The following is a 13,064-nucleotide window of genomic DNA, read 5'->3' as shown; positions in this document are numbered from 1 at the left end:
AAATTTGCAAAAAACTGTAAATAATATTTGAAAATATAAAAAAAAGTATGCAATTTTTTGATGAATGTTTTCCTATGGCGTTACCACGTGAAATTATCGTCCGTGAACCGACTTTACAGACAAACCCCCCTTTGTTTTAAATTAGTAGCATGCCCACCAACAAGTCACGAGACTTGAATGGTGGGTACGACGGGTAAAGACCAATGCACAGTCCCAGTGGCGTAGCCAGGATTTGTGTATGGGGGGGGGGGGGGGTGTTAAGAAGCATGGCCCTCCCTTGTATTAAAGCGGGGGGGTCCGGGGGTCTTCCCCCGGGGAAAATTTGGATTTTAAGGTGTAAAATAGTGCTATTTTAGCAGTTTTCGGTACTTCAATTTAAATATTGTAATGGTAAAAAAATTTTTTGTTAATTTTTAATATGAAATTTGTTTGAGTGATGAATAAGAAATTTAATTAAAGATTTGGTGCTAAGTGGGGGGGGGGGGGGGGGGTGTTTGAACCCCTGAACCCCCCTCCCCCCCTCCCCGGCCATCACGGTCCACCGTCGGTGTGGCTCGGCAGACGGGCTGTCGGGGGGCGGGTGGTTGATGGGTGCCCGGTCGGTGTGGTTGGCAGTTCCTGCTGGAGGACGCCCGGAACCGGAGCAGCGTCCAGGACCCGCCCAACTATGTGCGCCGCGCGGCGGGCGGCGGCGCTGGCGGCGCGGCTGCCCAGAGGCCCACCTCCGCGCCCGTCGAGAGCGTCACCGCCGACGCCACGGTCACCATCGCCTTGCGGCGCCAGGGCAGGCCGCCCGAGGACAAAGGTCACCGCACTCCCTCTCTTGCCTTCCGTCTGATGGGTAGGGACACCCGTACTTCGCGATTTCATTTCGTGGCAAGGCATTTCACAGAACACTGCAGCCTTTTTCTGAGAGTCGTGCCAAATTGCGAGGGTGCAGCAGTACCGGTGACCACATTCCCATTGGCCCTCGTCAAGAGCGGGACGACACCTCTCACCGACCTCAGCCAATAACCACAGCAGAAAAGCTACAGTATTTTGTGAAATACCTTGACACAAAATGTATTCGTGAAATACAGGTGTCGCTACTGATGGGGGCAGGGCCGGATTTACAGGTCTGGAGGCCCCCTGGCCCCAAATTATTTTCCAAATAAAAAGAACAATTTTTTTTTCAGTCGAGTTTTCCAATAAATATTTTTTTGTGAAATCAAGTAGATTCTCTTAGTATTTAAAAAAAAAACATACGTAAATATAATTGGAGACAAGAATTATATGAAATAAAATTTTAGTGTTAGAGAATATTTCTGGTAATTTTTAACAATAATATAATCATTTATGTACAAAGTGCTGTAGGTAAAGGTTAAACAGCGAAAAAAGAATATCAAAGGAAAATATGTTTACTTGTTGGAATTTGAAAGATTTTTTTTTCCGAAGTGTCTATTGTGGTTTGTGGGGGCCCTCCGTATGTGGAGGCCCCGGGGCTTTCGCCCTGGTTGCCCTCCCCTAAATCCAGCCCTGAATGGGGGGGTCTCTTTCAAGTCTTCAGTATTGCTTACAAGAGCGTAGCTTGAAATGGGATCGTGCGCTAAAAAATTTTTGTGGCCTTAAAAGTAGAAAAAAGTGAAACCTTGTAATTTTATTTAACACGCCCGTAATACACTGTTAATTAAAATTTTTACATTAATAACACCGTATTCCTTGAGTCAACATTATTTAATATATTGCAGTTAAAACCTTTACTATAAGTAAATATTTTCCTGTGTCAACTAATAGGGAAAAAAAAAATTGTAAACAGTATTACCAATATGCATAGAAAAGAAATTGGCAAATGAATTAGGGTGTGTTCCATTCCCTGCAACTGCCTACATTTCTGAAAGAAAAGCAAGTGACGCACAAATGTTCATTGTTGAATACCTAAATGGAACATACTCTATTTTTTTTTAAATCTTATCTTGGTATTTTTTTCCTATTTTTAAAAATATTTTCCTCCTTAAATGTTACGTTTTACTGTAAGTAGACATGTTGCGCTAATCTGAATTTTACATTTTAATTTTCCGGGATATTTACCATTACCTACCTGATATTGGAAAAAAATTTTTTAATCATTGTAGGCTGTATTTGGTCATCTTAACTTGCTTTTAACTTTTACTTGGCTTATTTGTTTGTAAGCATGTGTGACATGGCTTTGGTGTGTATTTTGTTGACAGAACAAGACAAAGAAAACGAGGTGCGTAATGCACAGGCAACGCAAGGGGTGATACAAAGGCGGCGTAAACCCAAGAGACGGTCGACTGGCGTAGTCCATCTCGACATGGATGTAAGTGTTTTTCGCTGCTCGTTTGTCGTGTAAACAATCAGAAAAATTTTGTCTGTTTTCATGCAAATGAACATGATTGGATGAATCGAACGTTAAATGTTAAATAAGAATTTAAAACACTTTCAAAAAAAATTTTAAAAGATTGTCAACTCTTGAAAATAATGTAGTTTTTGTTATTATAGTCTTATATTCACAATCCAAGCACAAGTTGCAGCTGAATTAATAATATGTGTATAATTGTATGCAGAAATATTACTGAGACATAATCTAATTTTGTGTTTTTGCTTTATAATATTAAAATCATTATAAATTTTTTATTGAGTTGTTGAATCTCAATTTTCTTGAACTAAAAATCTTAAATTTTTATCTCAAAAAGTTACTCAAATCCACCTCTTAAATAGGAATCTAGGTGTAATGGGTCAAAAAGAATAATATACATGAAAATAAACATATGAAACTATGTTAAAACATTAAACACTTTAAATTTTTTCTTAAATTACTTGGTTCCCAGAATCAATATATATTGTAAATGTTTTTATATTACTAGCAACACTCTCTAGGATATAAATTCCTTTAATGATGATAATGTATGGTGGCACTGGCGAAGATTGTGATTGCAACAGGGAGTAGCGTTCTGCCAGTGTTAGTGTCAATAAATTTTTGTTTGCGTTATTGCCTATATTTTACGACTACGTTATATCGGTAACTTTTAACTCAGCGTAAAAAAATGCAGGGCTCCGGTTTTAGTTACAAATATTACTATATATTATTGAACCATAATTTTTTTAATATCTAAAATGATACATAGCCTATGGCCATTGTCTTCTTAATACTGGAAACACAGTAAGTCCTCGGTTTACGTCGGGGTTACGTTCCTGAAAACCGCGACGTAAATAGAAACGACGCAAAATGAGCCATGTTTCATGCCACCGGCCGGCCACGGCCCAAGGTCGGCCGGAAGCGCTGGCATACAGACGTGACAACGGGCAATTTTATCAGCAAATGACAACCGACAGCGTGGGAAACAATTCCAACTATTCTCCGTTCACTCTTACCTGAGTTTTGGAATAAACAAAGCCTCTTGTAAACAAACATTTTCATTGGCTGCCGGCCGCCGCGCACATTATTCGTGCGCAAGAAATAGTCCCTTGGTTACGTACCATTTGTAAGTATTTTTACACTGTCTTTTTATAACAATTGTTGATGTATAGCATTATAGCGATTCATCATTAATTTCCAATACAGTTTAATGTGTCAGCAAGTATGTACTTACAATTATGTTAGCAGACGCCGTGTGTACGGTGGCATAGACAAAAGTTACTGTACAGTGTACAGTTGATGCCCGGCGCAACAGTTGCATTTCGGATTCGCGCGCGCACGGTTTGTTATGACTGACGTCGGACCGAGTTTTGTAAAACACAGAACGGGAAAGCCTTTGAAAAGTGCACGGAAAACTATTGTGTTGAATGTTTTTAAAACATTTTCAGACAAATATAAGGATTGTCGTGTGAACGATATCGCGAGTTTAACTGAGGAATTTAGGCGTGTTTCGAAGAGCAGTGTGCTTCGTGCAAGGAAATAATTACAGGACACCGAAACATTAACATCTTCCGGGAAGAAAAGGAAACTTGAGTATCCTGTTATAAAAACTTGTGATGATTTTGTAAAGACGGTTATTAGGCGTAAATTGCATAGTTTTTTCTTCGCAAATGTACCACCTACGCTGAACAAAGTGCTACGGTGCTTCCTGTTATATTACGTCTCCGTTATTTTATTAGCACCGACTGTACTGAAGTGTGTGTGTTGCAATTAGTGCTTGGCGCGCCAGATGAATTCAGCCTATCACTTGCTGACGTGGCGCAGTGATACGGCTGTGTTTGTTTATTTCAGAACTCAGCTAAGAGTGAACGGAGAATAGTACTTCTCAGCTTTATAGAATGGTTATTTAACCAGCTGCTTTATTACCTTTATTGATTGAAATATAAAAACAGATTTATAGTACATACTGTACGTAAGAGCAGGAAGCGTCCCTCATGATGTATGATAAGATAAGGCGGTGAACGTGTAGCTTACGCTACATAGCATAAATTAACTACCGAAGGAAACAAAGAAATATAAACGAATTATATACGGTGTTTTGGTTAAAATAAAGATTTACGGTCATTGTAAACGACGTTATTGTGAATCGGCGACAACTTAAATTGAAACATGAGTACTCAAACATTAGCGACGTTAATCCGAAACGACGTAAATCGGTACGACGTAAATAGAGGACTTACTGTACAAATAAAAACTGTAACAAAAATGAGTTTATATTCATTCACACTTACTTATGTTTACTGTTATTTTTAAGTATTATATTATTAATTTTTTAATATTTTTTAAAAATAAAAATGGCATATGTTTATCTGGAATAATATAGCTTTATAATAGTAAAATAATTCTTTGTATTAAAACTAATTCCTGGAGAGCTTAACAAACATTCCCAGAACATTGTAGTGGGTGACAAATTCAAACATTTCTTTGGAATCTTCTGTAGATATCTGAGATGTTGTCCTTATCAACCAAATGGGGGCTACGGTTGGTATTTATGAATTTATTATACTTAAAACCTGTTACTTCTAAAATTGAATCTTTTTAATTCTTAGGATTTGATGGTTTTTGAAGAGTTGATTGGCCCATTTCTATTTTTTTTTTTGCGCCACTTCATGTTTAATCTGAACCACTGTGCGTTATAATTATTATTTTTCAAGGGTATTTTCCTCTGTTGATAATTAATTAAGTTAGATGTAATGTTGTTTCTTCCATGCAACTCTCCCTCTTCCCAATTTTTTTTCAACAAAAAATTCCTTTGATGCATATGTACTACATATATTCCTAACAACCCTGCATATCTAATATTTTGTAATGTGAGTATACTGAATAGCTAATTCATTGTAATTGCATTGCAGGAGCTTGATCCTGAGCGGCAAGAGTCTCAGGAAAAGTCGGAGGGTGAATCGAACATTAACAATGAGGTAAGGAAACATGTTGCGACGCAGTTGCTTGGAGCTTGTAAATTAGGTGCAAGTAGTTGTAGCTTCGAATCCTGGATGTTGCATAAATATGTGTAGTGTTTTTAACAGGGTTATTAAGGCTTTGTCTCATTCACGGAGTTGGTTATTTTATTTCTTGTCGTTACTATTAGTTAACAGGATGGCCGCACCAGGAAAACTGGTAAAAGTCAGGGTATTTAAAAACAGGACAGGGAAAAACCTGGCAAACTCAGGGAATTTGAAATTGGTCAGGCAAAACCAACCATTAACACAATTTAAAAGTATATACATACCTGCCAACTTTTACGGATTGTCCGTAAAATTTACGGATAGAGGCGTTGTTTTACGGTTTTACGGAGCCCTGATTTTTTTTACGGATTTCGAAACGTTTTTAATAAATTTAAATATTCGATGAACGGGTAATTTCGAGTTTGTAACGACGAGGCTATGCATGAGAGTTGAGAGGGACAAGCGTTGACGTAGATGCCAAACAAAGAAGTATCTTTGTCCTTGACATCGTCGTTCTCATTGGAATCAAAAATTAAGTTACTGGTCCGTTTGGAAAACAAACACCACTCAGGCACTAGTTTCCAAACATGGTGGAACGTAGCAAGCTGTAATTAATGGTGTAGAAGTATTGCGAAAAGTTTTAATTGTTTCTGTTCTTTTATATTTCCTATATACCTTACACCAATACGAAAATGGACGAGTAATTAAATATATTTTACTAGTTTCGCGGTCTTTTCCATCGTATACATTTTTATGTTAATAAGTAGCCTGTGTTTCTTTGAAGACTTTTGTTCTTAATTTTTGTGCGTCTTTTTATGAGTTTTTTTAACGTGTTTTAAAAATGAGCAAACTGATAAAGAAGTACTTCCAAACATACAAGGATTCTTACAGTGAGGAATTTCCGTGTATACAAAGATCACAGAAGGGCGAAAAATTTGTGTTCAGTTTAGTGTGTAGGTGTGATTTTAATATAGCGCACGGTGGTAAACATGACATAAGCACACACGTCAACTGTCCCAAACACGTTGGGAATGTGAAGAGTCAGGAAGAGAACAAGAAAATTAGCAGTTTTTTCAACACTAAAAACACCAATTCGGACGTTACGAAAGCGGAGTGCCTTTTTGTTTCCTTTTTAGTGGAGCATAACATCCCACTCAGTGCAGCAGATCATGCTGGTGGATTGTTCAAAAATATGTTCACAGACTCAAATATTGCAAAGCAATTCACTTGTGCCCGCACGAAAACAACTTGTATTTTGAATGAAATGGCAAGTAATACATTGTCTGAAGTTGTTGTGCATCTACAGATAGGGCCTTTCTCTGTTGCAACAGACGGGAGTAACGACACAAACAAAAAATTGTACCCTATTGTTGTCACATTTTATGACAGCAAACAGGGTAAAATTGTGAGTACAGTTCTCTCCATACCTAACCTGGAAGGCGATTCTACAGGGCGGAATATAGGTCAGTTAATCTTGTTGCAGCTAGAATCGAATGGAGTACCACTGAATCATTGTGTAGCATTTTGTGCCGATAATGCACCTGTGATGGTTGGGAAGAAGAATGGTGTTGCTGCATTTTTAAAAGAAAGGCATGAGGAAATAGTGGTTATTGGCTGTGCATGTCATTTATTAAACTTGGTAGCAGAAAAGGCAGCTTCAAGTTTGCCAGTGAATGTGGATTAAATATTAGTAGACATTTTTTATTATATGGAAAAAAGTGCTAAACGAAAAGAACGACTTGCTAGATTTCAAGATCTTCACTGCAAGGAATCGAAAAAGGTACTGAAGCATGTTGTAACATGGTGGTTATCTCTCGCAAGAAGTTTGACAAGACTTGTTTGTCAGTGGGAACCATTACTCAGTTTTTTCAAAGAAGAAGTGTTGGTAACACACAAACCATCCCAGTCTGTGAGTATGACATCATACAAAATCCCATTAAGTGTAAAGAAACAAAGTAGTTCTAGCACAGAAAAAGGAAACCAGATACAAGGGAAAAGAGAATTAGCTCCTGAATTGCTTCGAGCAGCAAGAAAATTGCACTGACTGATAAGAAGTTTGACAAGCCAGTTCTTAAAAACCAGAATTCTTGTGCAAGTAGGGAAGAAAAATTGTTTCTGTCTTCGAATTTGAACAAAGCTCTTTGTGCCTTTCTACTTCATGTTATGCCATATTTTGAGAAAGTAAATGTAATTCTTCAAGCAGCATAGCCACAGATACATAGTTTAAGAGAACTGTTAATGAATTTGCTGAGAGACATTCTTGTACATTTCGTTAAACCTAGTGTATTGAAGGGCAGTCTATTACTTGAGGTACAGTACCATTTACGTCATAACCAAAAAGATGATGGTGATTTAATGATAGGAAGTCACACAACAATTTTAATAAATGTGCTTGAAAGCAAAGAGAAACATGTGTTCTACAGCTCAGTAAGGAAATATTTCATTACTGCATGTGATTACATGATTAATAAGTTTCCTTTTAAGAGTGAAGTTATAAAACATGCAGAAGTGGCCCGATTGAAGGGAATTGAAAATGCACAATTTTCCTCAGTGCGTTACTTTGTGAAATTGTTCCCCATTATCTTGCCGGTGAATAAAGAAGAAACTATTGATTTGGCAATAGATGAACTCCATAAACAATTTGCAAATGTGCAGATTGATGACATTTCTGCTGTTGTGGATAAAGATGTGTCGATTGATGTGAAATGGGCAGAGTTATCACATACAAAAGGAGTTGAAGGGGTTTGTAAATATGACAGAATATCAAGGGTAATGCTGTCCATTTTAAGCATACCACACAGCAATGCAGGATGCGAACGTTTCTTTAGCTTGGTAAAAAAAAAAAAAACAGAACAGAATTTAGATCATCTATGTCGAGAGAAACACTCCAGTCAATCTCTGTTCTCAAATGCAAGAGGTCTGGACCATGTTATCAACAAAACTTCAGCAGTGTTTTCCTGCAAGCAGCAAAGAAGGCCACTTCATCATCATTACAAATGAAGCAGAACACTACAGATTATTTTTTTTTTCCACATAAAATTCATAAATCATTCATCCATCAGCCCAACATTTTTTTTTAAGGTAAGACCACCTTAATGTTTGGTTTATTGTTCTCAGTTTAAGTTTTTGTGTAGTTGTTAACATTGTTGTGCTAATTTTTAAAAAAAAAAATATATTGCTTACAGCAGCACTAGAAATTGATATTGGTTACCAGTACTTAGTAATTGCCGCACGTAATTTACGCCAAATTTTATAAATTCTAAAAGTTTTACTGATGGAAGTTTCAAAAAGTTGGCAGGTATGTATATATAATTTAAGTCCCTAACCTTAACAACCATCACTATTAAGTATTTTTAATGCAGCTAACCTAACCAAATATTCTAACAATTTTACTTTCGTTTAATGTACCTAACATAACATAACCACGTAACTTAATTGTCTGCTACAATACAGTTTTTTACATACATAATCTCATAATTTTTTAAACATGGTGATTTCTGTATATGGATAATAAACAACTAGTTATACATATTTATATCACATCTATATTGTCCTGCCTTGAATAAAATTAATTTCATTCTTTGTTTATTCATTTGTCTGTTAAATAAATCAACAGTTTTAAAAAAGAATGCTGATTAATTTTTAAAAGTAAGGTAGCATAACAGTGCTAAATCAGGGTCAGGGAAAATTATATTCAGGTCAGGGAAAACCTGAAGTCAGGGAATTTCATTTGAGATTTGTTTAAGACTTGCAAATTTATTCCGATAACTCCCTTGGATTTTTTGTTGTTGGGTCACAAATTTTCTCACAAGATATTTACTAAACATTGTTTTAAAACTGTGGTGACGATTATTATGAACACGTGTGGCATTTTTACTGCTGTTAAGATAATCTTTGTTAATATTTGTTTCAGTAAATTTGAAACAGTTCATTAAATGCAAGGGAGCTATCATGATATTTTAACAGGAAAAGCCCTCAAATAATAGTGACAAGAAAGTGAAATATCCAACATGGCATGTCAGAATGAGAGACAAGGTCCTGAAAAGTTCATTTCTCAGCGCATAGTTTCCAGCTCGTGAAAAGTCCTTATATTGCTCATAGCTTTGAGTGGTCCTTGAAATTTTAATGTATGAGAAAATAGAATAGTCCTAAAAAATAACCTTCGTCGGTTCCACCAGCACTCTAGATTTCCAGGAGTTCCAAAACTGATAATGTTTGGGCCAACAATTCCCACACGTTATCATAAAATGTCTAAACATCACGTGATGTCTTGAAAACAGTGCATCATTTAATAAAATGTGTTGCAAATTTATAAATACTATACTAAATATTTTGTATCTGAGTCGCGGAGGTGCGAAAAGCGTGACCGAGTCACGGACAATCTAGTCTCGTTTGTGGATATTAACAAGGCATGGGTACCCAGCCGGAGCATGCACAAGATTGATGCGTCGAGACAGTTTCTAGTATCAATCCATTTATTTCGCCCAACAAATACAAATACATACATAATGTACCAACTGAATTAATAACATTTGACAGGATGGGATGTGGAACTGCCTGTGACAATCTTGTAGTCTTTCAATTGCGCCTGCCGCACAATTAATTAATTAATTAATTTGTAATATGTGTACCAACCGTTTTTAAACTTAAGGGGTAGTCACAACATAAAGACAAAATCAGAACATAAATTTAGGGACAACACACAAAGGACAAAACATAAATGACACAGCATACACAAATATAAATGAATCTAAATCATTCTAACAGCAACAACATTTGCCAAAACAAAAATACATAGTGATCAACTATAACACTATAAGAAGAAATTGTGAGAAAACAATATAAAGTAAATTAACAAATATTAATATGTAAATAAATAAATAAAAGTAAATAAATTAAGTTTAGGAGTATTAACAGATCAAAGTTATTGGAAAATAAAGAATACAATAATTTTAAAGACTAATTGTGCAACAAGTTGACTTAACATATTGAAGGAAAATTCTGATATACAGGTTTAACTAAGTTGCATGTTCATTTTTATTAAAGTTCGTAAAGTAGTAATCAACATGGCTTTAGATCAGGAATGACCACAGCCACCAATCTAATTACTTTCCTTAATCCTATTTTTAATGAAGTCATTAGCAGGGGTCAGGTAGATGCCTGCTACTTTGATCTTGCTAAAGCTTTCGACACTGTAAACCATTCATTACTATTAGGCAAGTTACATAATTTCGGTCTTAGTGACAATTATGTTAATTGGTTTTCTAGTTACCTTAAAATTCGAACTTTTTTTTGTATCTATCAACAACTCCAATTATTCAAATTTTATAGCTAGTTCTGGAGTTCCTCAAGGTGGTACCTTGTCTCCTTTACTTTTTAACATATTTATTGATGACATTACTCAAATTCTGAATCATTCTTCTGGCACTCTATTCGCAGATGATCTAAAAATAAGTAGAAAAATTTTCTCTTTTAATGACTGTTTATTATTACAAACTGACATTAATGAAATTAATAACTGGTGTAAAGCAAATCTTGTGACCCTCAATAAAAGCAAAACAAAAATAATATCCTTTACTTCCTATCAAATATGATAATAAATTAGGCAACACCTTAATTCAGGAATCCTCTTCTCTCAAAGATTTAGGTATCCTTCTAGATTCTAAATTGTTCTTTCACCAACATGTTGAACATTTAATTTCTAGTTCCCGAAGAACATTAGCTTTAATTAAATATGTCACATGTTATGCTACAAAAACTGATTCTATCCTCTCTCTTTATTTAGCATTAATTAGGTCAAAACTATAATAGTGCTCAGTAATTTGGAACAACATCAATATGTGCGATAATATTAAAATCGAAAACATACAGAATAAATTAATAAATATTATTAATCAAAAACATCTTCCTCTACCCAATCTGATATCTCTCTCAAGTCGAAGAGAATTACTTGACTCTATTTTCATTAAAAACTGTTATACTAACAAATTGAACTGTAAATATATACTTGACAACACCGGTTTAAGAGTACCTCCTTTTAATAGTCGTTTAACTTCCACTTTATGTACAGTTAACAGAAACAAAGATCTTATCTTTAGGCTAATAACCAACTTTAATAAATTTGATAAAGACTTTAATTTTTTTCCTTAGTTCTTAATGATCATGTGTGTTTTAGTTATGTGTTGTCTAAATTGTAACTTTTGAATTTTGTTTTATTGTCTTTGTGATGTGTGTTTTGTTTTTATATTGTATTGTTTTGTGTTTTTCATTTATGTTTATTATTGTGAGTGTATTTGTGTCTAATAGTGTGCCTACCATTAAAGGCTTTGTCCTGTTAGTTGGCATGTTACAGTTATAAATAAATAAATAAATATCATTGTTCTTGTGGAGTGTACACAGAGAGGATAACAAGACAACTGTTAAATTGAGGGACTGTCAAACCAGTATTAGTGAGGACATAATTGCATTTTATTTTATAATTACATACAACATTTCAATGCCGTAGCGAGGCATCTGTAGACAGACGAAGTGAACATGTATGGAAACTGACTCTCAGTGGCAGTTGCCTTCCAAGACAGAGCCACGGGATGTCTGGAAAAGGACGGTCGAGAGCTGTTCGCCCGAAAACTGGCGGCAGGCAGGCTCTGGCAGCCTAGAAGTGCAGGCAGTTCTCGCGGGTAGAGGATGAAACGAGCCGAGGTGTTGAGTTCCGGGGCAGTGAGGCGAGTTGGCTGCTAACCGGACAACCGCAGCTTCCTCGCCCTGGCCGGAGGGGCAGTAACGAGTGTTCAGTAGGCGGTGTGGCTCGGCGGTCCAAGGTTCCCCCGACAGCACTGAGCTCGGCGTGGTAAACGTGGCGCTGCTGCTGCTGTGCGTAGGCAGTTGCTTGCGTGGTGCGCATCGAAACATCTTGGTTGAAGAAATAACATGCTCTGCATCTAAACTGCTTCACGTAATGCCACCCATCCTGTACCTCGGTACTGGTGTGACACCAGCCATCACGACGGAAGGAAGCCTGGCCAGGTGTCCAGTGAAAGGAACTGGTTAGCCGTGAATCGCTCAGGTTTAGGGAACCTCTTGCCCTCTTTCCTACGTGGAAGCGAGCTCGGGAGCCAGGAGGGATGCGGCCCAAGGTTCTGCCGACCCCCGGTCGCCCCTCCTGGTCTGTGGATGAGGCCGTGTGACTCCGTGGGTTTACCACTAGGCGGTGCTGCCGTAGTTGCACCTGACACCCACTCCTATGTTTCCCCACTCCCCGGGAGGAACAGTTACTGCAGTTTTATAATCCTGTGACTACATACTGTGATCAGGAACAACGGCAGTAGATTGAGTTTTGCTGTAAAAAATGTGTGTGTATGTTTACGCTTGCAAAAATGTGTTTGTGTGTGCACGTGCGTTAACACCTGTGTTACTGTGTGCACTGTTTTTTTTTGTGTGCAAGCACGTCGTGATGGATGCGGCTGCTCCGAGCTTGCCGACATATTAATAGTCAGCTATTACCGGCTTCTTTCTCTGGCTAAATATAACCTCCACAGCTGGCAGCTATAGACGCTTAATTGCTCCTGACCTGGCTGCGGTCTTTGCTCTTGTTGCGACATTCAGATGTTTTTACTTCATTTTACAGGTTATTTTTCTTAAATGCCTGATGAAGTGATGATAGATGAGCAATTAGTTAATTTCACCACATCTGTTATGATAAGTAC

General features: G+C 37.0%; 1 protein-coding gene across 12 annotated transcripts in view; it reads left to right on the top strand.

Moving 5' to 3' along the window:
* Positions 1 to 13,064, top strand: part of LOC134538852 (protein phosphatase 1 regulatory subunit 12A) — a 177,820-nt gene that overhangs the window by 138,034 nt on the left and 26,722 nt on the right. For all 12 annotated transcript variants that reach the window (XM_063380412.1, XM_063380404.1, XM_063380407.1 and 9 more), the window contains 3 exons: positions 616 to 805; positions 2,208 to 2,317; positions 5,269 to 5,334. In XM_063380412.1, coding sequence (XP_063236482.1) covers positions 616 to 805; positions 2,208 to 2,317; positions 5,269 to 5,334 — 366 coding nt within the window. The remainder of the gene's footprint in view (positions 1 to 615; positions 806 to 2,207; positions 2,318 to 5,268; positions 5,335 to 13,064) is intronic.

The sequence above is a fragment of the Bacillus rossius genome, chromosome 14 (assembly GCF_032445375.1).
Source record: "Bacillus rossius redtenbacheri isolate Brsri chromosome 14, Brsri_v3, whole genome shotgun sequence".
Taxonomy (NCBI): Eukaryota; Metazoa; Arthropoda; class Insecta; order Phasmatodea; family Bacillidae; genus Bacillus; species Bacillus rossius.
Note: the sequence above shows the minus strand (reverse complement) of the source record. Positions and strands in the feature narration are given on the sequence as shown.